This window comes from Ascaphus truei, chromosome 5 (genome assembly GCF_040206685.1).
Source record: "Ascaphus truei isolate aAscTru1 chromosome 5, aAscTru1.hap1, whole genome shotgun sequence".
NCBI lineage: Eukaryota > Metazoa > Chordata > Amphibia > Anura > Ascaphidae > Ascaphus > Ascaphus truei.
Window position 1 is genome coordinate 156,459,569 of NC_134487.1, and position 27,048 is coordinate 156,486,616.

Sequence of the window (27,048 nt, forward strand, 5' to 3'; positions counted from 1 at the left end):
ATTGTAGGCCCATTCTTTTGGAGAAGGCTCCAGCACAGGGGAGTGTCTTCATAGCATATTGAGGAGTCTAACCAGGGAAGACATGACAGACAGACACAGTCCTATATGCTGTGTTGGTGCTTATGTCTTGAGCAGCAATACATTAAAGATCCTATGTGTTTAATACACCACTCGTTGTGCCCTTATTTAATGAGTTTTAATGAACTAAGTGTCCTTAGGTTGCTATAGCAACTATTTACAAAAGCACAGCACTTCCTCTTTTGAAGTAGGTAGCCATATTGTGAGCCCGGGAAAGCAGGATCTTTGCCGACCGATCATGGGAGAATGCATTGCTCGGCAGCTAAGGTAATTACATTTCCTTAAAACTGCATCTATTTCAACAACAAAAAAAAGAAAATGTAAACACATGCAAACTCTACTGCCACAAAGATGCCCTAGGCAGTACCAATTTGGGGGGTTGTCAAATTCAAACAAAAGTAAGTTCTTTATTTGTTGATTGCATAGTTATTGTTATCATAAACAATAAAAGTCCCCTCATAACTGTTGAGATGAAAATACTGAGACATTTTGGGTAGCTATAGAAACAAATGACAAGGTTGTTCTGAGTACTGGAGTGACCCACAGACCTGCAGGAGACCGAGGAATTCAACAGGGTTTTAATTGAGGACATCACTAAGATGGCAACTACGGGTGACCAGATGTCCCGGTTAAGCCGTGATAGCCCCGTTTTTTTGTCCTCTGTCCCGAAATGTATTCAAATGCCCCAGTTTTCGGCCAGCACTTGCCATTCACGTATGTGTGACATTTGTCCCGGGAAAAATATGGTCACCCCATGTGTTGCAGGATCAGACAGATGCAGTCACAGTCTGGATTCCTCACAAGGAAGCAATACTAGGCTTTATATTTACAAATAGGGAGAAAGTATCAGCTGTGGCGGTGAATGTCAAATGTGACATTTGAATGTTTCAGACAGGTCTGCAACCCTGTCTTTCCTCATTATCGCTTAGCAAACAATGCAGCCAAGGATTCTGGGTAATGACATGCAAATGAGCACAGTGTGTCACTCTTTACTGTTTAATTAATTTTAACATGGATAACCCCTATAAAAACTTATGCCAGCCGTATTACACAGCTTTTCAGCACAACCTGGGTTAAAAGAAGTGCACAGCCAGAAAACCTACTCACAGACAGTTATAAAACAGGAATATAAATGGAAAGGAGGTGGACACAAGTCCTACTGGAACGTTCAAAACTGAAAGTGGACAAGTCAATGGCGCCAGAGCGGATACACCCAATCATATGTTAAAGAGTTCGGAAGGTTGAGTGTGGCAGACTCTGTGCCATAAATCACAATTTCACATTTGTGACAGTGTTTTATTGTAAACTCCAAGAATGGGTCCATTTACCTTTTGATTTCAGAGAGTCGTGCCTCTTCTTCACGAATGTATTCTTTCAAGGAGTGGACTAGATCTCTCTCCTTGTAAATTAGATCTGTCATCTGACCTGAAAAAATAAACTAGCCATGAATATTGTTACAACGCCAAGACTGATCCGGTTCTCTCTAACCTCTGGGAGAAGCCGACCACAAAATACAATGTGCAGTTTCCTGCTTTAGCGGCAATCTACCCCTCAATTTTCTACTTCTCGAAGGGAGTTCTGAAACATGCAGCCTCTTAGTGTAGTACTGCAATTGTTCAATTATCATAATAATTTGTCTCCCCGTATCTGAACCCAAGTTTAATTCAGAGCTGAACTGCAATACTTTCAGTTCCGAAGAGCTCCTGATTCTAGATTCCAATAGAAAGTTGCAACATCATGTTCTGGGGATCAAAGGCTTCATAACTTTGAAACTGGTGGGAGTGGGAAATTAAAATAGAGGTTGAGCCTAGCTGGCCCCATAAAAATTGATAACTGCAGTACATAAACAACAACTAGAACAGCACATATTTCTGAATTTACTTTCTCCCAATGTGGCTGCTGGGTAACTTGTTGTAAGATAGTCCATCATAGGCCACCTGTTACTGATTTGCCAGCTGTGAGCTTCCTGCTGGCTGCCATTTTGTAATTTAAAATGCCTATACTGTACATCATACATACCTCCTAATTCAGGGGGCTACCAATGGTATGGAAGTGGTGGGTCAAATAATGTAAATAAAATATGAAAAACAAACGTTTCAGTGTTTTTATGTTTTAAGCAGCAACAGAGTTGAAATTAACCTCTTTAATATGCTCAATATGTCACATTTCTACTGTTACTACATCCATTTCTACCTAGCACTCTGCAGATGTCAGATTGTAGTTGTAGTTTTTCAGGATTGTACACAATGGTTAGTTACCATGTCCTCTAAAAACAAACTGGATTTATTCAAATTCTTTGTTTTGTATATTAAAAAAAAAACAGTCGGTTAAATAATGTGAAAACTGCTTAGTATTTCATTACTTTAAGTGAAGTACATTTACAAAGGCACTTGTGGTTTCTCATTAGCCTCTGTACAACATCCATTAATAAGTCTCATTTTGGTTCTTAGCACAACAATTAGTAAGACCCTTTTCAGTCTTAGCCTTGAGCTTCAGCATATACAGTAGTTGTCATACAGTACATGTGAGTTATTGGTTTAAAAAAAAAATTCAAAATAAATGGGACTTAAGGTGTACTGTTTAGTAAATATTTGCCCAGGTCTGTCAGCATGATTTCCAAATTCATGTTTAACATTCTTGTGCAAGTTATGACGGTACATGGGAAGGCCAAGTCTAACAGACTTCTATTTTCAGATCCAAGAAGTTAATAGACAGTTTAGAAGAAGTTCAGCAAATAGTTTTAGGGAAGCAAGAGAAATAAGGGCAAGTAAACAGAAATACCTGCCCTTACACACAGCCAGTTATTTTTTAACTGGTATGCAACAAAAAAGAAAAAACACAAAAGCGCACCAAGATGAGAGATGTACAGGCATACCCCGGTTTAAGTACACTCACTTTAAGTACACTCGCGAGTAAGTACATCTCGCTCAATAGGCAAACGGCAGCTCACGCATGCGCCTGTCTGCACGTCCTGAACAGCAATACCGGCTCCCTACCTGTACCAAAGGTGTGCGCAAGTGGGGAGACTATAGAGCCTGTTACAAATGCCTTATTTACATCAGTTATGCACGTATATGACGATTGCAGTACAGTACATGCATCGATAAGTGGGAAAAAGGCAGTGCTTCACTTTAAGTACATTTTCGCTTTACATACATGCTCCGGTCCCATTGCGTACGTTAATGCGGGGTATGCCTGTATATGGTATTAGCAATAATAAAAATAATAGTAACTTACATATAAAATTTCTTTAATAATCCCCGATTCTGACGTCTATCACAGGAGTAGGGCATCACATAGGAAATAGATGGGCAATCTCAGTTCTGGGAGATCAGACCCGCGCGCTGGGGCTGTCTCTGTTCTGTCTCCTATCCTCCACGTGTGGTAGCGTGGTGAGGAGTGTAGCACGCATGCGCAGGAACCGGAGCTCTCTATAGGTGTCCTTAGGATGCCTGTCCGTTTTTGATACCGTAGAAACTATCGGGAACGGGCAGAAACGATACACTTGAATGTGTACTGGTGGTGGGTAGTGAAACCACCAGCCACAATAGTCGCGACGCGTTTCGTTTACCAAAGTAAACTTCTTCGCATTTGTCTGACTAACTCAAAGTGGTATTTGTCTGACTAACTCAAAGTGGTATTTAAATGCTAGAGAGTTGGCCCTCCCAACATTGCAATAAAAAATAAAAATAAAAACATTTGCGTATTACTCGATTTATTAAGTTGGCAATTTGCTTTATGTATATGGTATTTTGGGGGCTAAATGATTAGGGAAACGTTATACAGTCATACCCCGCATTAACGTATGCAATGTGTCCAGAGCATGTATGTAAAGCGAAAATGTACTTAACGTGAAGCACTACCTTTTCCCCATTTATCGATGCATGTACTGTACTGCAATCATCATATACGTGCACAACCGATGTAAATAACGCATTTGTAACAGGCTCTATAGTCTCTGCTTGCGCACAGCTTTGGTACAGGTAGGGAGCCGGTATTGATGTTCAAGACGTGCTGACAGGCACATGCGTTAGCTGCCGTTTGCCTATTGGTTGATATGTCCTTACTCGCGAGTGTACTTAAAGTGAGTGTACTTAAACCATGGTATGCCTATAATGCAGTTAAAGTTCAAAATGATATCAATCTTTATCGAATCCTAACAATTTTACTGTATATCATTTTCTGTTTCTAAAAGAAGTAGTTACTGTACAATAAATCATGTCTGGGGGGCTTCACATAAAAAAAGGTGCATAGGATAGTAAAAGGCAAGGAAAATGTAGCACGAACAGAGGTAATAAGATTCCTGCATGTCTATAGTCCAAGTGCCATGGCATTGCTTTGTACTCGTATCAGAGAACTGCTCACATTATTACTTTCCAAACTTCACTGCACCATACAAGGTTGTAAGCTTGGAGAAATTAATACATACCTATTGATGTGAAAAACTCTGCCTGAACATGCCACGTACAGCAAAGACTGATGAACAGCAATGAGGGACCCCAGGGCTCCATCTTTACCAAGAACACACGGTCAAGTCAATCTGAAAAAAAAGCAGAAATGTATTCTCTTAGAATTACTTTAAATATTTTATTTAGGTCTACTGGCTGCAATGAGTTAACTCGAGTTGTGTGGTTTACAGTAAATGCTAAATTTTCACCAAATTACTCAAAATGTCATGACTAACGCCGGAGTTTTGTGACAATGGCAACATGTAAAGGACCATGAGACCTGATGCCATTTGCTTCTGTGTTGGGATTTGCAAAGCACATCAACTAATGCATGTTTCTGTTTTTTTTAACAACGTTTTCTATTTTCGTGAAAAAATATTGGCAAATTTCAGCAGATTTCTGAAATTCCACAGAATGGTGGAAACAATCATGGGGGTATATCCACAGAGCTCCGTTAATTTGGACCTAATAATGCAACGCTCCCCAAATAGGCAACGGACGTTATTTTTCTCATAATTAACGGGGATCCTCAACACTAAAGATATACAAAAATAACGTCCATTCCAAAATCGAGCATCGAAACGTTACCTGGATGCACAGGGATTATCGTAACGGTGAGACACGTTACAACATACACTGCACATGCGCATTTGTCAAACTTTAAGGAGTGTTATCAACTCTACGCTTTCACATCTTTCAACGCACATGACCATTTAACCAGAGTTCTACACATGCGCTCTAAATATAGTAACACACACATGTATTATGTTAATGGATTTCGTTCCTTAAACATAGTGTAATATACATTCAAGGTATGTATTTACAATATAGTGATGTGTCTAAATCACTTATCAACATGTATTAGATCATCGTAATTTGTCTGGAAAAATTCATATCAAGCAGTTCTGTAATTGTGGGCTTAATAGACATGTATATTAAGAGAAATGTATATTGATTTAAAGAATTAAAACAAGTGCATGATGGAGGTTGGTAATTAGATCAAGTGGACTGTGCGACCTGTTTGAGACAAATTATGTTGGCGATGTATTTTCACTGGATTGTCAGAATCCTGTGTCCCAAAATACATGTCAAGACCTTTTTATTACATCAACGTAATTACACAATTTCATAGACATCTGTCGCTGTGTTACAACCATTTATAGGGTTCCACCATACTATATACTGTCTGTTACTAAAACACGTGTAATGTAAGGGTTAAATCATACAATCCAGTGGTCTTTTTCCCTAACCACTCCACTGTGCTGACACTCACTTTGTCTATTAATGGGAAAATCCCCCCCCCCTCCCTCCTATAATGTTTAAATTCTATGTTTATATTTGGCAAGCTTAAAGACTTGATTCTCTCGTATGTATGTATGTATGTATGTATGTATGTATGTATGTATATATATATATGTATGTATGTATGTATGTATATATATATATATCTATATCTCAAACCAGGGAAACTCGGCAGTCCTCAATCGGCATAAAAATACACTCTGCTTGTGAGTAGTATAAACAGCTGCTATGCTCGCACCTTTAGAAAACGCCCTAAGCGTTTTGTCACTGATGACCTGATTGAGGACTGCTTTTGGGCTGCCGAGTTTCCCTGGATTGTGGTTTTATGCAGCAAATAGTGCCAGTTGAAGGTACTGATACCGGAGGATATCTCTGTATGGGACGTTGAGTTGTGACATCATCTGGTTCCTGGAGAATCCACACATCCGGCTGAGCTACCAGTGGCAGCAGAGAAGGCACCATAGGAGTGTTTGGCGTGGACCCTTGCAGTCATATGGCAATTGAGTATATCTCATACATGCTTGATTTTATACTCTGTTTGTGAGTGCGCTTTTTATATGTTATAGTCCCATAAAATTGTTTTACACTTTAATACACTAGGAGTGCGCCTGTTTTTCTTGTGTGTGTGTGTGTGTGTGTGTGTGTGTGTGTGTGTGTGTGTGTGTGTGTGTGTGTGTGTGTGTGTGTGTGTGTGTGTGTGTGTGGAAAATAAACAAGAACAATAGGCACTCCGTCGGGTAATTCAAGATGATAGGTGCAAATCCTGTAGAGAATAAATAGGCAATACGATACCGTGTTTGAGACGAATATCAAGAGGCAGCACTCCAATAGATGGTCAAAAAAGCTTTGTATTATTAAGACATCATAACCAACGTTTCGGTCATTCATTGTAACATCGCCGGAAGAAGAGATCAGTGTATCTCGAAAGCTCGCACAAATAAAAGCATTTCGTTAGCCACAGAACGGTATCATCTATTTATTTTTTGATTATATATATATATATATATATATATAAAATCATTATTAGGATTTATCTAACTATATGTACATTCTATGTACAGTAAATGAATGAGTAACATTAGCATGTTTTATGTAAGAGAGTGCCCACTGGTTCATTGTATACGGAGTATGGCTATGAAATAGCGACTGATGACAGCAGTTGCTATTGCTCTGTGCACCTTATCACTGGGGGAAAAAACAAAGGATTACTGAATTGTGATTGGACACAAGCAATCATCCTCTTTAGTAAATAGAACTGTATGACCTGCAAGGTGACTATCCAAGCATTATAATGGCTCATGTTAAAAACTGCATTTCTTTATGTAACATTCTACTCTTCACCAGATACCGTTTCTATTCTATTCTTCACCAAATACCGTTTCTATTCTATTCTTCACCAGATCCCGTTTCTATTCTATTCTTCACCAGATACCGTTTCTATTCTATTCTTCACCAGATACCGTTTATATTCTATTCTTCACCAGATACCGTTTCTATTCTATTCCTCACCAGATAACGTTTCTATTCCTCACCAGATACCGTTTCTATTCCTCACCAGATACCGTTTCTATTCTTCACCAGATACAGTTTCTATTCTACTCTTCACCAGATACTCCATCATTGCAGATATGCAGAAAGTGAAGATTACAGAAGATGTTTAACTGCTTCCAAAATATTGAAATAAAAAATATTCTAAGTCTTTCAATGCATGAAAATGTAAAATAAGCTTGTGTGCCTTCTATTACGAATTGTTTTCTGATCAGACCACTTTGGAAAAAACAGTTGAAGAGCCCTGCAGTAGAAGAATACACAATTATCTGATGAAGGCTACTGGGTCTGTGTTATAATGTGTTATAAGTGTTACAAATGTAAACATTAAACTTAGAGGGAAAGTTATTACGATACATTCAGTGTGTTTCGTCTAAGTGGCTTCCCATGAGGTCATTTTCACATTAAGAAAGCAAAGCTATTTACAAAATGTTTTATTATTTCAATATGCCTGAATCTACTAATAGAAACAACAACACAGAACATTAGAAATATGAATCAACAACTCATATAAATGTATATGTACAGTACAAAAAAAATATTTCCACTGCGAACATAATTGTTGTTTCATTCAATTAAAAAACATTTCCCCAAACCAAAATCTTAAAATGTATAGCCTAGAATAGTTATTCACATTTACATATTCAAGTGTGTTTGGAATATCCGTGTAGAAATGAACAAGCTGCAATCTAAATCAAAACTGATTATGAATGAATTTCTATTCCCATTCCTGCAGAATGCCTATGTAACTATTTCCTGAGTTTTTTAACATAGGCTAATCTCCTATCAGAGGACTTTCAAGTGGACTGAACGCAAATAATTAAAAAAAGGTCTCTGATACAGTTTCTCCAGTCACATACAAGGGACATGTTTAAGAAAGATCATGGAACAGCCTTTCCCAGAGGGAGCCACATTACCATTTATCAACCAGGCTTCACAAAAACTTGTCAGAAGAAATGAGTCATGCATAGCAAATAACCAAGAGAAAGTCAGTGCAAGTAATTCATGTTCAGGCCTTCTCTTTTAAAAATTTTAAAGCAAAAATCCTCGCCCCAAGTAATTAAAACATTATTTTTTACAGGATTTTAACTGAACAGGGGGGGAGGGGGGGAGAGCTTCAGAGCTGAACCAGGTTTTTTTTTTCAGCTCAGGGGACCCACCAGTTCCAGAAATACTTACTGGTGAAGTTACCAGTATTACTTTCTGGTTTTAAAAGTGGGTATAAATGGCCATTAAATAGGGAGCAGCAAACTATGACATTGCGACACGCGATTTGGTGGCCATTTTGTTTCCCCCCTGGAATAGGGCTGCCACATTGACGTTTTTATAATACGGGACGCCAAAATCCAGTATGTAAGGCACGTTCTATAGTTACAGGCGCGTGCTACGCCATGCGCCCGCGCGGATTTTTAGTTGGCTGACGTGAGTCAGCCTTTCTATACAAGGGCCGCGCGCGCACGGCAGGGAGAGGGGAGCCGACAGGAAGCGACGAAGATGAGGAAAATCATCTTTTCGCGCCGCTGCCTGCGCTCAAATGTGTGTACGTGTGTGTGTATGTATGTATATGTGTGTGTGTATGTATGTATATGTGTGTGTGTATGTATTTGTGTGTCTGCACAAGTCTAATAAATGTTTTCTTTTTACTAATGTTTTTTTTTTTAATAAATAATAAATTACACATAAACACATAGACACACATACATATACATATACACACAGACACAGACACACACACAAACACAGTATACTCACGAAAAGCATGCGGCACGTGCACGCGCGTTCGCATAGGCACGTGTGGCCGCATGCTGTATATAACAGCCCTGATGTCATAATGAGGGATGAATGATTTGCAAATGCTTCGAGCTGAATGGTATCTCCTGCTTGACCGCTGTATTCTCTGGTTTTTATCATCTCTGCATTTGGCCGGGCGGGGAAAGACGCGCACTGAAGTATTGAGTAGCGGCGGGAGAAAAAGTAACGCCTATGGGGTGGGTGTCAGGGAATTATGTGATAACCAGGCAGTACCCTAACTTTATAATGTTAATGATTTAGTAAGGCGACATCTATCGGAAGAGGTAACTATTACACTCACGTAGGCACTAATTACGTTTTTAGGACTGATTTCATTACAGTAATTTTAAGTCCAGACATTTCACGTAAAGGCACTAAAATACGGGACAATGTGGCGTCCCGACTGTTAGGAATCAGCGTCCCCTGCGTTCCCCACACAGAACACGCTCTACTTTCAGGGAGACCCTGGAAGCACGGCGCAACCCTGCCTTACCGGCCTCCGCGGCTCTACATCCCTGCCGCCGTCGCGGATTCACCCCCCTCTGCGATTCCGCCGCTATTCCCTCTCCTCAGCGCTGGGCGCGTTCCCTTCTCCCCACACACGCGTTGTTTCCTCCGGCGCGGGTCGCGACAAACACGCGCCTAACGGAGCGCGCACAGTCTTCTTCCTGACCTCCGGACTTCAGGCTCCGCCCCCGCATGCCGCACGGGCATACTCACTGCAGTACTAAGATCCACCTGGCTTGTAATCGCTGCACCAACCCGGAGAGTCTCCCTGCAGTTCCTCCTGACCTGCCCCTGTTCCTGATTGGACCTCCCTGCTTTATCTAGCTTCTCTGTACTCTCAGTCTTCGCTCGACATAGTCTCTGCATGGATGTTACTCTGTCTACTCTTGGTGAATTCACAGGTTCTGACACGGCTCATACAACTACCCCCTTTGGCTCCCGACCTCGGCACTCCTCGGATTACGCACTCTCTGGCTCCCCTCGAACACGGCTTGGACTTCGACCTTCCTCCACTCTCCGCTCCCTGACCTCGGCGTGACAATCACGATTCTACTTCTACACCCGGTACCGGCAAGTATTGTCTACCTTACTACATCTGGCCTGGCAACGCTTAATACCACACTCCGGACACGCTCCCTTTGCTGCGGGTGCGTGTATTACCACTGCCCCCTTCAGCTCAGGGGACGGGTCTGGTCTGTGGGCAGCACCGGCGTAACACCGACAGACCTTTCCGGGACAAGTCAATGAAATAAGCGACAATCCCATATATATGGGTCGTCTGGCAACCTTACCCTAGAAGGAGATTAAAACCCAGCAATTTCCCTGATAAGTATCTCAGAAACTGGGGTGTCTCCGGAGCTGAAAATAACTTGGTTCAGCCTCGGTTACCATTCTGTGCAAAAAAAAAAGTGGGTGAAGTGAGTGGGATGATATCTTTAAAATGAGCAATACATGCCCTTTTTTTTTTATTTATTATTTTTTTAACATAGGATTGAAGCAGGGGGTTTCTGGAGCGGGACCCCATTAATTTCCGCTACGGAGACCCCCTGATTCCCGAGATACTCACCTCCAAATGGGGTCACGTGGGCCAATCGGAAGTCGAATCTGAAGATATTACGGCTACAAAAGTAACTTTTACACTGAGTGCAACAGACTACTTTTCACGTCCTATGGATAAAGAAGTGTTAGGATTCCCATCCAGCCTGTGTGCACCAGTAAAAGGACGCCATTCCTTCTACATGCAACCGTGAGCCCCAAGTCTACTTCTTATCGATACACACATACTTTTTTGAAGTACTGATGCTATCATCAGTACTTCAAAAAAAGTATGTGTGTGTATCTATACGAAGTAGACTTGGTGCTCACGGTTACATGTAGAAGGAATGGCGTCCTTTTACTGGTGGTTTATCTGCATGGTTTATTTATCTCTACTGATGGGAAGTTTATTTAACTCCTCTGGACGTTAAATCCTTCACAGTTCATCTAGAACACAGAGGAATGTTTCAGCAAAAAGTGCTGTCCCTCCTCTCTCTGCCAGGAAGAGGGGCCAGTCAAGAAAAAGGGAGCAGTGTTTCACATGTAAAACCATGTGGGCGTGTAACGTTTTGAGTGGGCAGTGATTGTAACTCTTCAGTGCAAAATGACAGAAACACAAATTGCTCTGAAATAGTCACTACAACACAGATTTCATCATACTAAGCAACCTATACTGGTGCTGCAAAAAAAGTGAAAGCACTTAATCATGTAACTTTCTTTTAAGGACGAGCAGTTTTACTGGTTCAAATTCCAAACTTTGAGTGCAATTCGAGGCAAAACCAAAGAAAAGCCCATCCTTGGAATCATTTTTCACTTTTTTTACATTTTAATCCACAAACAAAAAAAAAACTTACAAACGTTTGTGCAAAGTTTGAAAAAGTCCAGATTTAGGCCTGGGGCATAGTAAGTTCAAGTTCGCTGAGGCGGGCTGAGGCGGGCTGAGCCACGCTGAGCAGATGCACAAAGCCCCTGCATCTGTCATCAGCGTGGCTACAGTTTCCCCCTCCGCATGCGTGCTGATGCGTGCGGAGGCTCAGAAACTTTGCAGAGACAGGCAAGTTTCAAATTTGCCGCTCGGGGAAGCGGAGGAGTGGTCACGTGACGGCTCCCATCCAATGGGAGCGGGGGACTAGCCCCGCCTCCTGACACCTCCGCTCCGCCTCTGCTCTGCCTCCACCCCGCCCCCAGAGCGCGCTCACTGCCTCGCCTGCAAGGACAGAAAAAAGCACCATTTTCAGCAGGCGAGGCAGATCAGGAGCACGCCTCAGCGAGCTTCCATTTACTATGTCCCAGGCCTTAGAAACCAATGACCTGCTTACTTTGAGTTCTTTCCATAATGTTATGTTACAGTGAAAACATTGCATGCTGAGTGATAATAGGGAAAGACAGGGTTGTGGGCTTGTGTGAGACATAAACATGTCATTTCACAAAGGAAAACAAGCTAAAATAGTAATAAGGATGATTGGGAAACAAAATATATCTAGCCACCAAGTATTTTAGTACTACTGTCTTTTACAGTACTTGAAATTTTTTACATTATTTTCTCCCAAAGTGACATGATTTGACATCACTATTAGCTTGCATACTACATCGAATACATTTGAAAATAGATTAATAACACTCATTGATTGCTTTGTAAAACATTCTTTTCAGCTTATATCCGTTTTACTTTACCAACATGAGAATAATATAGGTATCCTCATCTGCCACCTTCCGTTGAAGACTAACCAGGAGACTTTTTCCAATTCAATCTAATTTTTTTAATGCATTTGATTAATATATTTAACTCATACTGTACATGCACCAGCGGCAATGGCGGCAGCATCTCCCCCTGCAAGGTCCCATAAACATGGCTCCACGACGTCAAATGGAGCCGCATTGCCATGACAACAGGACGTCACGGCGCCGCATGCACTGTAACGTCCCGTTGTCAAGGCAACGCAATGCCATTTGATGCTGCAGAGCCTTGTTGAGGGGACCATGCAGGAGGTGATGCCGCAGCCTGCGACGGTAAGAGCCGATGCTCCGTCTGAGATTTCATACATAAACCCGTAGCCTGGAGATACGTGACCGAAACCCGTAGTCTCCGGCCAACCCTGATCCTCATACATGACTTTTCAAGACTGCTTTATAATGCGTTGCAGGACATTCCAAATGCAGAAAGATCTGATGATGTGGATGCTTACAGTAACATATTTGGAGTGCTTTTTACTTGTCAAGAAAAAGGAAGCCACCTGGCAATGGCATTTCACTGATTTACCATAATCTTTTGCACAGCTGTTACAACTCCAAAAACCATTAGCAGTGCTAGATGCCCTACAGCCTCCTTACATCCCATGACAGCTTCCCACAAACTGCAAAGCTGTGACAATCCTTTCACTGAGCTTTTGTTTGGACAGTAACAAAACCCCCACAAGGAAAGCCCCCTTCCTTGCTGTACTATTTTGCTGGTCTCTTTAGCAGGAAATGCTTATATAGAGGGCATTGGGGCGAAATTCCAAATCAGCCAATACGTAAGTATTTGCAGAGCCCGAAACCCAAACATTCGTTGTATAAATACAAAGATAACATCAAAGGCTGTATGTGCCAAATAATCATCCTGGTTAAAAAATGATGGTGTAAAGAACTAGGTATTGTTACATAAAAGCGCAGATATGTCACTTAGCCTGGTTCTATAGTGTGGGTGCACGCTACCCCGCGCGGCAGTTTCAGTTGGCTGAGAATAGCCAGACATTTTATAATAGGGCCACCCGCGCGCACGGCAGGGAGCTTGGAGCGGACCGACGAGGGAGAAGATGAGAAAATTAATGCTTTCGCGCCGCTACCGGCGCTTTAATGTATGTATGTGTGTGGATGTGTCAAAGTTAAATAAATAAAAATTATTTTTATTACAACTTTTTTATTTTAAAAATATTATTTAATACATAAAACTCACAATCTCTACACATACACATATATACACACACACACACACACACACACACACACACACACACACACACACACTCTCACACACACACACACACACACACTACCTTTACTCACAGCATACACATGAAAAGCATGTGGCACGTGCACGCGCGTTCGTACGTGTGTGCGCGCGCACGGGCGCACACAGTATAGAACGGCCCTTAGATGTGTTAGCATGTACTGTGCACATGATTACTTCATGCACTGAGAAATGAGTGTAACCAGGCCCCCTGATGGTATAACCACAGTGTTATAACAAATCTAGGAAGTTTCCTTGTTTGAACCTGGGAGGATTCCAATGCAATGCTCTGGATTTCTAAGCTTCTCTAAATGTGAACAAGGTAAACTACGTAAGTATATAATAAGCACGCACAATGTAACGAGGGGAACTCAGTCATTGCTTCTTAAAAATATATTTTTCTATATAGTTTACTTTTCTGATAATGTAATTATTTTCTTCTGCTAACCATGCGCTGCGGGTTCTTTCAGCAGCAAATATGTTAGTAAATAACTCATGCATCAGACTTCTATGAAACTTACTATAAAAATGAGAAACATTAATAACTTTATTTCATAGAGCACTTTCTCCCAATGGGACTCACAATTACAGTATAGTGCACGGTATGCAGCACATAGGATTTTTTACAGACACAGTCCCTGCCCAGATGAGCTTACAGTGTATGTTTTTGGTGCCTGAGGCACAGGGAGATAAAGTGACTCGCCCAAGGTCAGAATGACCTGTCAGCAGGAATTTAAACAGGTTCCCCTGATTCAAACTCATTGTCATGGTTTACAGAGCCACTGAGTCGCTGCTTCTCTCCTTATTACTGTACATGCCAATGAAATAGTAACTGACAAAATCAAACTGAAAAAAGTAACCGTTTCATTTCTAATCGTTTAGATGTCCAGAAAGATTAGCTCTAAAACCAGTTTAAAACCTATAATTGGTCATCTTTCGCGGCAAAAAGATTGAGATTAAGAAAAGCCAGTTAATTTAAATGTTATGTAAAAGCTTATGTTAACAACTACACACAATCTTGGTCAAATTCTAAAAAATAGAAGTCTGAAATTCCTGTGTAAAGAGCTCTAATTGGTGTACATTTAATTTTCTTTCCCCCTCACAAATTGTATTCCAATTCATTGAAAAGAATATTAAAATATTCCTGTCCCATCAGTTCTGTTTTTATTTCAACCTTCTTTTACCCTTTCAGCAACTACTGCATCTGCTCACAGTAGAAAGGTTCAGCTCAAACAGCACATCCCCAAATAATTAAAGGCTTATCAGTGGGTTTAAGCAAGCAGATGTGGCCGCGAGGATAAGGAACAGACACGTAGCAGGCACTTAAACACAACCCGAAAGAATCCTGTTTATATAGTTGTTAGGAGCGGATTAATTTAACGGTCCAGCAAGGATATAGGCATGGCCATATTTATAAATGTGAATAATAGTTTATGTGGTTGAGGGCACAACTGAGAGAGATGCATAGCTGTAATGCATTTTAATTGGCTGACCAGAATATGCGCACTACAAAGCTTTCCTAATGAATTTCAGTTCACACATCCATTCGTTTACTGTTCTTCACATAGTTGGCAGTACAGATTTAAACAGGTCCCATATACAAACAAGAGAACTTTAAAATGTCACAAGTGTGATGCTGCAGATACACAGAAATCAAAAAGAAAAAGCAGGGCCAGACTGAAGAAATGTACAAATTCAGCATAACACTGCTTCATCCAGGCTGCAAGTTTCACCATTTTGCTTTTAGAGGCTGTTGCAACAAATTGCAGTAACAATGCGGAGTGTGGTATATTGGAAACCAGCAGAACAACCAGTTATCACACTACCGCTGATAACAACAATACAATTATGAAACTTGTCAATTATTTTTGAGAGTACAATTTACTATCTAGTTTTTGTCTTGCTTTGTTCAAGTTTCTATGGCGATCTCTTTAGGCTACGGCCCCAGTCCTACCTGCAGCACGCGCGCCTGCCGACTTGGCGGTGTGTGCACAGTTTAAGGCCTCGTTCAGGGTGCTGGCTTCGGAGGGAGGGCGTGCTGACGTGCTTGCTGCAGTGAGAAACAAAGTATTCAATTTGAATACTTGTTTTCAAGGTAGCTACTGCCCTGCCTCCGAAGCCAGGCGTTGCCGCTGACGACAGCTCAGTAAACGAAAATTTCATTTCTTGGAGCTGAAGCCGCGTCACAGGGACCAAGGCAGCCAATGAAATCATTCTTCAGAATGATTTCATGGCTGCAGCTTGGATACTTTAACCCTGCAGCCTGTAGCCCCGCCCCCTCCCCAACGCTGAAAAGGCAGCTGGGGGAAAATCACATGTCGCCAGCAAACTCCCAGCACTGCCTCCCGCACGCCCCCCCTCCGAGCCCTCAGCTGCCTCCCTGAACGAGCCCTAAAGTGGCGATCTGTGGTTGAGCTCTATGGGAGCGCGGGGGCGGGGCGTCCATGAAGGGGCAAATCTGCCCTTCCATTTGTGCGCGCCGACCACGTGATCGCGTCGCAGCACAGGAAAACAACATTTTTGTCTTCCCTGACAGCGTGCACTGGGGACCTGGCCTAAGAGCAGTAATTCCCACTGACAATTATTATTATTATTTTTCAAAGGATCTCTTCTTGCCTTTTCCAACACTGTTTTTATATTTTAAATCTGATGGTCTGTTCCGTTTGAAATATGAAGTCTCTGGGAGGTTAAAATGGAGCTTTCCCCAGAGGCCAGTGCGCGGAAAAAGTTACCATGCTAACTTCAGTATCTAGAGATGAAAAAAATCATGATTTTCATCACATTTTTGGTGAGGACAAGCTCAGGGGGCAAGACCCTGAGGGGATGTGACGCCAGCTTTTGAAAAAGTAAGAGTAACCTGTGCTAAAGAGATCTGAGGACCATCATAAAAACTGTTGGGACCGGATCATTTAAAAAAAAAAAAAAAAAAAAAAAAAAAAAAGATATACAGTATCTCTGTATGTAATGTAGAAAAAGAAAGGAAACTGCACTGAGAAATAATTCAAAAGCAATAAAGGAACCATTATAACCATGGCCATTACCATTGTGGCCATTATAACGGCTGAATAAGACAAGTATACAAAAAAAGTTCCAGGACTCTAACAAAAAATATACAGATAACACATCTTAAAAAAAAGTATCAAAAACATACTAGATGAAAAACACAAAAACAAGAAATAGCACGAGGTTGGTGTCTGGGGGGGAAAAAAGAATCCGCAGAAAAAAAACACACACACACACACACACACTTACCCATAAAACAGAACAGGATGACAGGAGAAACGTGGGCAGCAGCCTACAGTACCCTAATATGGACCAAGTGAAGAGTCGGTGGTGACCCGTGGCACCAGTCCTCATTCATATTAGGGTACTGTAGGCTGCTGCCCATGTTTCTCCTCTTATCCTGTTCTGTTTTATGGGTGTGTGTGTGTGTGTTTTTTCTGCGGATTCTTTTTTCCCCAGACACCAAGCTCGTGCTATTTTTTGTCATTATGATTTTTTTATTTAATACTTTTTCTAAGATTGGTTTCTGTATATTTTTGTTAGAGTATACTGGACACCTATTGAACCTATTGAACCCCCAAAATAACCCCAACATATATATAAGCATATGGTTTTAAATATTTTTGTTAGAGTGCTGGAACTTTTTTCTGTATGTAAGATTTTTCGGAGTTTGAAAATATGCTGGGAAAACACCTTCCCCCGTGCTGGGGATTATAACCATTTGATTTGAACTGAACTCTTCTCCAGTATTGGAAAGAGACCTGCACACCATACTGAGTAGGTGGTATGATTCAGTTCCATCCATTTTCTATATTCCTTATTGATGTTCACCTTCAAAGGAACTTTTAACCTCACTTTTGTTAACAAAACTTAGGCTGTTTAACCGAAAGTGCAAGCAACATTAGGAAGGGGTCAAGGCAGTTTCTTCACTCAATAACCCACAGTAATACCTCCTAAAAAGCTGGAGTAACCAAGTAACCAGTACTCATTGCTCCGCTTCAGCTGCAAAATGGTTAATAACAAGTCTTAAAGAATCCAGCTTCTATACACAGACTGCGGATGTCAAAGTGGCCCCATTATCTGCGTAACTGTACACATTGTGTATGCATTTGCATTAAGCACTATTCAGTTACAGTAGGGTGTAATAAATGCATGCATACGACACAAATCATACAGTTGTATCAAGAAGTATCACAACAGGGTTAAAATGACACTAAGGCCTCAGATATAGTACATATAGTACACGTCACGCTTTCGGTCGCGCGCCTGAACTTGCCAAGATCCGTGACCTGCATGTTTGCGCGATGAGGGGCGTGGCGAGGGCGTGACTATGACCTCATCGGGCGAACCGATCACGTGACCCGGCCGTTGCGCCGGAAATTCAAACAAGTTTGTCGCGCAAAACAACGGTCGCCCGTTGCGCTCGTGCACTACACACATGCACATAGTAGGACTACAATTTGTTTTCGGGGCGAGCGACGTCCCTCCCTCCGTCTGCTGCACTATGGACGGGGCCTTAGGAATGAAACTGGATGACTGATAACGTACGAGAGTTGATCTGCAGAGTTACCATCTGCGTGACACGCACTGCCTGCATCACCCACTGCCCTGCCAGATTTCTCAATCATTCTCTGCTACCAATTACAGGCAGGGAAATGAGAAAATGCAAACTGTTATGCTTTCAAAGGAGCATAAGTGAACTGGAAGGCTGAGGTTTACCAGTGTAAATGAAAAGCAGTAAATAGCATAACTCACTATGGACTAGATTCCCTACAGGGCGATAGTGCTGCATTAAAATTTGCCGGGGGGAAACTTAACGTATTCACTAAGAATGATGTATTCTTGTTGCGATATTCAGAATCATTTGCATACGTGAAAACTGTGTTTCCTCCACGGTAGCATTAAATGTAAAAAAAAAAAAAAAGCATTGACTCATACAAATCTGCACGAATCAGCGCCAGTTGGTGGGGGATGGGTGTGGGTTGGAGAAGATATAACACTTTTCTTACAAAACCCTATGGCAAAAAAAATCATATAATAGAAAGAGGTGATCTGGCACACAATCAATGAAGCACTAAAATGTCACCAAATGGTATCAGGGTAAAGAGAGTAGTCCAGGCACACGGTCTTATCACAAAGTAGAACATTTAATCCAGCATAAATCCAACGTTTCGGCTGCACACCGGCAGCCTTTGACTCACCGCTCTCACCTTGACAAAGGCTGCCGGTGTGCAGCCGAAACGTTGGATTTATGCTGGATTAAATGTTCTACTTTGTGATAAGACCGTGTGCCTGGACTACTCTCTTTACCAAGAAAAGCATATAACCCTGAGGCTACCACTGCATTGAAAAAGACGTTCACATATAGTACAACATGAGCACCCTACAAATACAACACAAAAAGCAGACCATCTATATGTGCAAATATTAAGCCTTTAGTACAGGGGCTGAACTCTAGTTCTCAATGCCCCCCCCCCCCCCCCAACAGGTCAGCTTTTAAGGATATCCCAGCTTCAGCACAGGTCACTCAATCAGTGGGTCAGTCGCAGAGCCTGCTTCAGCAGGGATATCCTGAAAACCTGACCTGTTGGGGGATCTTGAGGACTGGAGTGGAGAACCCCTGCTTTAGCAGGCCGCTTGGATTTGTAAAGGAACAATATTAATATTAAATGTACGTTTGCTAGCCTTATCTTGACTATATCTATAGTGGCGATTATATACATAGGCAAGATAGGCCTAACCCCAGCATAGGAGGTAGGAGATAAAAATGTGCATTATTTTTGATGATAGGAGCAGGTATCGGAGTTCAGTGAATAGCGCATGAATACTGTAAGTAATTAGCAGTTAGTTCCTCATTTGCATCTATTTTTGTGTACGCTGCTGTTAAAAATAACGCCGACATCCCGTGGTAAAAAGCTGCTTTCACGCTTGCAATATGGCTTTAGTGAATAGGACGATAATACCAATAACGCCATTTTTTTTCATTAATAGACCTTTAGTGAATATCCGACACGTACAGTAAGGAAAATAATTTAGCCATTGGAGATATTATTCCCAGAATCGTATCAAACATTGTGCATTTAATGCTCTTTAGTGTGGCAGCTAGATCATTCTGCATGGGATATTTTAAAACGACTGTCCGCGCTAATCAAGTTTTTTTTTTCTTCTTCATTACGGCTAAAGGTTACCATGACAACCTCAGAAGCTAGCGATTTAGAAAATCATGATTTGTAACACTAAAAAAAGGAGTCGGATATGCTCAGTGATACTAACATTATGTGTTGTTATTATTATCGTTTATTTGTAAATACAGCTAAACCCCGTTATAACGCGCCTCGTTATACCGCGATTCGGTTATAACGCGGTTTTCCCGTGGCTCCCGTTTTTAAAAAAAAAAAAATTTTTTAAAAAATTACATTTTTTTTTTTTTTTACATTTTTTTTTTTGCACACTGCACACACTGCACACACTGCACACACTGCACACACTCACTGCACACACACTGCTCATTGCTCACACTGCCACACTGCACACACACTGCACACACACTGCTCATTGCTCACACTGACACACTGCACACACACTGCACACTGCACACACACTGCTCATTGCTCACACTGACACACTGCACACACACTGCACACTGCACACACACTGCACACACACTGCTCATTGCTCACACTGCACACACTGACACACTGCACACACACTGCACACACACTGCACACTGCACAAACACTGCACACACACTGCTCATTGCTCACACTGCACACACTGACACACTGCACACACACTGCTCATTGCTCACACTGCACACACTGACACACTGCACACACACTGCACACTGCACACACACTGCTCATTGCTCACACTGCACACACTGACACACTGCACACACACTGCACACTGCACACACACTGCTCATTGCTCACACTGCACACACACTGCTCATTGCTCACACTGCACACTGCACACTGCACACACACTGCTCATTGGACACACTGCACACACACTGCACACTGCACACACACTGCTCATTGGACTCACACACACTCACACACACTTACAGACACTCACACACACTCACACACACTCACTCACACACACTTACACTCACAGACACTCACAGACACTCACACACACTCACACACACTCACACACACCCACACACACCCACACACACTTACGCACACTTACGCACACTCACGCACACTTACAGACACTCACAGACACTCACACACACTTACACACACTTACACACACTCACACCCACATACACACACCCATATACACACACACACGTTCTCTCCCATATATACATACACACACACACACTCTCTCACTCTACACAGACGGGGGGTGGGGTCGGAGCAGAGGAAAGGCCGCGACCAGCACCACCACCCGCTCCCCCCCCTCCTCCCGCGCAGGCAGCGGGAGCACCGGGGACAGCGGTGGGAAGAAGAAACCCCCCGCTACCACCTCCATGCAGGCAGCGGGATCTGAGGTAAGCGGCGACCTGAGGGACATCCCCGCTCCCATCTCCTGCCCCGCGGGCTGTCACGCGGTGACAGGGGGAAGCGGGGACAGGAGGGACATCCCCGCTCCCATCTCCTGCCCCGCGGCCTGTCCCGCGGTGACAGGGGGAAGCGGGGACAGGAGGGACATCCCCGCTCCCATCTCCTGCCCCGCGGGCTGTCCTGCGGTGACAGGGGGAAGCGGGGAGCGGAGGGACATGCCCGCTCCCATCTCCTGTCCCACGGGATGAATATGCGCTAAAGCGCGGCGGCCATTTTTTTTTTCCGCGACCCCGTTAGTAACGCGGTGGTCTTGGGGTGGACCCTGAGACCCGCGTTATAACGGGGTTTAACTGTACCAACATATTCGGCAGCGTAGTACAATGGAGGTGCAGAGTATATATATATATATATATATCATAATCAGAGTTACATACCAAATAAGGACAAACATGCACAAAAAGACACAAGAGGTAATGAGGGCCCTGCTCGTGAGAGTTTACAGTCTAGTACAGGGGTTTGTAACCTTTCAAGGAAGAGGAGCCAATGTTCAGAGAGCCGCAACACATGCATGAATATTACACACCCACAAACACATACATATACTATATACACCAATATATATTATAAGCATTAACATACGACAAACTTATTTTTCCCTAATTCTGAATAAAGTATGTGGGGGAATAAAATGCATCTCACAATATGTCCCTTTATTTATTTATTTTTATTATTTTTATGTTCAAGAGTTTGTACAAAGTATGTATGTACTGTATGTATGTATGTACACATACACATATACACACACTTACTTACTTTGGGCCTGGCTCTCCCCTGCTTCTTTCCCTCAATGTAATGTTTTGCAGGTAGCTGTGAGTGGGAGGGGGGGGAGGGGGGGCGCTCTACAGCTGCCTCTCTCTCGATCACTGTGTGCTGTGTGGGGGCCCGGGCAGGGGCTGCTTAGGTCTCTATTTGCTGCCCGGCATCATCCCTGCTGCTGCCATGCCTCCTCATTGTCCCACACCGGGCTGCTTTATGACGTCATCGCGCACACTTCTGGTCCGTGTCGTCACCAGAGTGACCCGGCATGGGACAGTGCAAGAGGCAGCCCAGCAGCTGGAGAGATGCCGGGCGGCAAATAGAGGCCTAACCAGCGCCGACTGGGTCCACCCGCAGTACACAGTGAGAGAGGTAGCAGCTGGTGAGCAGCAACCTGCGAGAGCCGCATGTAGGTGCGGAAAGAGCCATATTCCTGTTAAATGAGGCGTCCAGGCTTATATAGGGCCTGTGATGTAATTTTCAGGTCAGATCTGATTGGAGGCTGTATCATGTGCCCGCCTTTTTTTTGGTGAAGACAATCCCATTGGTTGTCGTACCATGTGATGGGTTACATTAGTTCAAAAGGATGTGACGTCACTTTAAGGGATGATGTCACATATTTTTGAACTAATGTAACCTATCAGATGTTACGGCAACCAATGGAATTGTCTTCAACACCATTGGTTGTAATACCATGTGATATAGCCAAGTGGTTTGAAGGATGTGACGTACCTCCCATGAAGATGACATCACATCCTTCGCCAAAAAAAAAAAAGAGGCGGGCACATGATACAGCATCCAATCGGATTGGAGCTGTACCATCTGACCTGAAAATGTGACATCACAGGCCATATATAAGGCCTTGAAGTCTCATTTTACCTCAAGGAGTAGATGAGACAGCATTGTGTTGAGGATTTACCAAGGGGCTATGGATTGACAGATGAAGATAGAAGATTAAAGAAAATATAGAAATAATTACAGAAGAAAGAAGAAGGTGATAGAAGATAAAAGAGAATAATTTTATTACCTGTTCTGGATCTTCAAGGTGGATGGCTTTGAATTTACTTTGATGACGTCGCGGCACGAGAGCTTCCTGAATCACCGGGATTCGGAGGGCCAGTGCTTCTAAAGGTAAGAAAAATATTGAATGTATGTTATTTTATTTTTGCAGATTTTTTTTACTGTATTTCTTTCTTTTAATGTTTTTCATTGACCATTGACTGATAATGTATTAATCTGTGTTCGTTTAGGGTACAGATAAATACAGAGATAGTCAATGCATTTTTTGGCAAATGCTTGTTTTCTATTTAGTTATTTTTTCTATTTCTGTTTATTGTTTGGATTAAATTGTTTGTAATTTTGCTGGCTTGTTTTTATTTATTTTTCCGATTGTTTAGCGTTTTTAATTAATTATTTATTTTGTTGGCTCCTGGTTTTAATTGATGTGTTGGCTAGTGGTTTTATTACTTAATTGATTTTTTGGCTACTGGTTAAAATTGTTTTGTTGGTTAGTGCTTTTATTTATTTATTTAATTGTTGGCTAGTGCTTTTATTTATTTAATTTGTTGGCTAGTGTTTTTATTTATTGAATTGTGGTGTTTAGGTGCTTGTGTATATATTTTATTATTGTGTATTTTTGGCCTTCATGCTTTTGTATTAGGGTCACCATTGACCTGGTATAGTGGCTTATCATGTCCATATTATATGGGTATGATATACCACTATGCCAATCAATGGGTACAGAGTGGGTATAGTGGGCCTGGGTGGGTGGTTAGGCCTCCAGGGTGTGTTATTATGCGCTAAGGTGATTAAGGGGTTAGCGGCCATTAGATTGTATTTTTTTATGTATTCTTGCTGGCATAGGAGGACATCGACCTGCAGTATGTTGACGAGGACGCCCTTCATGATGGCAGGGGTAAGTAGAAAGGTTTATTTACTTTATTTATGCTGGCTGGCTAATGTTTGATTTAATAATGGGCATATCTGGATAATAGTTATTTTGGCCATTACTGTATGACTTGCAGTGAGTTTTTAAATGTCTGTAAGCTGAGGGAGAATGTGATGCATGGTAGGGAATTCTAGAGAGAGGGGGCAGCACAGGACAGCCTAGAACATTTAGTTGCGGTAGTTTTTGTGCACGTGTCTGTCCACGTGTTGTCTAAAGGTGTGTTTGGGGAGGTATATATAGCACTTGGGACTTTAACAAAACAGAGTGTTTGTGTGTGTCTCTCTCTGTGTCTCTCAACATAGGAAACAACGCATGCCCTCTGTGCCATAGATCGCTCTGTATAGTGGATCTCACATGACCCCTCCAATGACTCTGTGTCCCCCTGGCAGCAGTAGCTAGCTCTGGTGAATGTGATATTGGGAATCTTGATGTCCCCCAGGGCCTATAGATGTGTGTACAAGGGGGACATTGCATCGTTTTACACATGTGCCCAGCACTTCAATAGGTCCCTCCCCATTCACAGTGATGCTCCTCTATAGTAGGATAGTGGCAGAGGCCAGAGTACAGAGAGGAAAATATGCATTTTCAATCAATGTTGCTGCCTGCCACTACTTGACATAAGCCTAAATGCGCTTGCTACTCAGAGAAGGAATTGTTGAGTCTGGATCCTACAGTCCAGCACCTTAGCCCAAGATGTAGTTGGGACTGTAGGGGTTAAACTGTTTGCCTGAACAGGCTCACTAGTAGAGGAGGTGCATCACATTGAATCCTTTAGGGGCCTATGGCTGTGGCTTATGTCTGGCCTGTTTGTTTATTATGTAATCTGGAGGAGGGAGAGGTGGATGCAGAGGAGCGGTCTCTTTAAGGCTGCGTTGACCGCGCTGAGCACGCAGTGCTTGCCGCTTTTAATTACATAAATGTATATCTGCAAGTCCCCGCTCACGCGGTGCACGCATCTCACTCAAGCTTGGCGCTAGAGTAAACAAAAAAAATGACTTTGAAGCGTGCTCAATTTGTCCGCATCGCCCTCCGCACGCGCTTTTGGAATAGCCAGGACACCCGGTGCTCATGCTTGGAGAGCTGGTGACGTCACCGCTCTCAAGCATGAGCGTGGTCAGCGCCAGCGGAGCCGCAGCCTAAGAACTATTAATTTAATGTCTGCTGGAGGAGAGAAGTATTAAAAGCCTACAGTATCAGCTTTGATTCCTTTCCCTCTAAAACTTAAATTCTTCACCGCCAGTAACCAGCCACTGCTTGCTAGAGAGAGCTGGTATAAAAGCGGTTTATTGTACCTCATCTGCAGAGGGAGAAACAAGCAGATTTTGTAGTGCAATTTGTTTCTCCTCTCCATCATTAGCTACTCTCTCTCTCCCCTCCCTCCAGTAAAGAGCCACATGCAGAATTATTTTAAACCTAAAGTGTGGGACAGGACAGAGGGTAGATAGGAGTTATTCAAAATGATAAAGATTTCAAATACTTAAGAGGGATACAGACAGAGAGCAGTGCTGGCAATCAGCTTGTTAACCGTGCGTGTTAATGAAGTCTGCTTGTCATTGCACTAAACTAACTGGAATAAAATACAATGCCTCCAACTGCTAAAAAGGTGCACAAAAGGCAAACTCATGAGTATCCAAGGTTCCTTCAACAGAAAGGCCAAACATATCCATCAACAGCAGGTTTGAATGTGAACTCTGGGACCCCTTGCAAAAGTTTAAAAACACATACACACTCCCCTTATTTTACTATGTACAGTACAGCTCAATCCCCTTATAACGCTGTGCTTGGGGTCCAATGAATCACAGTGTTAGAAATAATGTACAATTGTATTTAAGATATCAATAATCGTGTTGTAAAGTATTCATAAATACGAAAATTAGAAGCCACGCTTGCATCGTGTTATAAGCGGATTTGCGTTGTAACGGATCGCGTTATAGTGGGGTTGAGCTGTACTTGTTTAATATGTCAGAACATGGCTATGTACTAGTGAATTCAGGATGCTGTTTACATTTAAAAATAATCTTCCATGAAAAAATTAATTTGCTCAGACATATCAAACATTGTATCTGGTCCAAATGATGAACTTACCTACAGATAGATGTCATATAAAAAAAATATTTCCAGTTCTTCCTTGGGATCCCATCTCTAAATACGTTATTATGTATACAGTAATGTAGTCAGTGTAATATACTAAACCCAGCTTACTGTAAAAACATGTTCTCACTTTATACTCTTTTCAGATTCCTCTGCCCAAGCTGTATGTTCACATATGCAGTAAATGTATATGATAAGCTTCTCTTATGCTGTTACAAACATGCATTTGTGTTACAGTAACTTGATTTTACATTGAAAAGGGACCTGCATTGCCAGAAACTTGTTCTTTGGCAATCCGATTTGGATTTGTTCTTTATTACTGTGTCCTGTTCCACACTGCAAGCTCAAGGGTGAGCTCAGTGCCACTTAACAGACTATATCCAACTCTCCCAATGTATGAGGGACACTGACTGTACTGCAGCTGAAAAACGTATAATGATTATTCTGCTGTGTCCCTGAAAATAAACCCCTCACCCCAATGCCAGTCAACGGAAGTTTTCCAAATTTACATCCCAGAACGCCATGAAAGGAGCTTTCAAATGTTGCCAAGTATTGTACTTACCTCGCCCCTGACTGCTGTGTATGGATGAGGATGTTGTGGTTGTACAGTGCTTGCTCTTCCCGGTATCAACTTGTGCTGTGTGGAGACCCTATCTGTGCACAGGAATGGTTACATGACATAGTAGGCGCTCTGTAAGGCACTGCAGCCTGGGCTGTACATCCCTCCCACCCAGACAGCACAACCCCCCCACTGACGTCCTATCCGGCCCAGCCTGCCCCTCCTGCGGGTCGTGTACAGGCTCACGCTGTTGATGAACTTTTAAGACGTGTCACATTTGCTTTTTGTTCTGCAGAATGGGTGCAGATGTAGTAGGGGGGGGGGGGGGCGGGTTGCTTTGGTAGGAGGTGCAGATGTGTCCACCCCAGGGTCTTGTTACTATGTTCTGCCATCCTATAATTAAGTCCACACTGACA

General features: G+C 42.5%; 1 protein-coding gene across 3 annotated transcripts in view; it reads right to left on the reverse strand.

Annotated features, from left to right (window-relative positions):
- Window positions 1–26,823, reverse strand: part of P4HA2 (prolyl 4-hydroxylase subunit alpha 2) — a 77,754-nt gene extending 50,931 nt beyond the window's left edge. For 2 of the 3 annotated variants that reach the window (XM_075601112.1, XM_075601113.1), the window contains exons 1-4: window positions 26,636–26,822; window positions 23,062–23,159; window positions 4,508–4,618; window positions 1,407–1,503 (exon numbers count right to left, since the gene is read on the reverse strand). In XM_075601112.1, coding sequence (XP_075457227.1) covers window positions 1,407–1,503; window positions 4,508–4,589 — 179 coding nt within the window. In that variant the 5' untranslated portion in view covers window positions 4,590–4,618; window positions 23,062–23,159; window positions 26,636–26,822. Of the gene's footprint in view, window positions 1–1,406; window positions 1,504–4,507; window positions 4,619–23,061; window positions 23,160–26,635 lie in introns of all 3 variants that reach the window. The other variant, XM_075601114.1, reaches the window with a different exon arrangement.
- Between the last annotated feature and the right edge of the window lie 225 nt (window positions 26,824–27,048).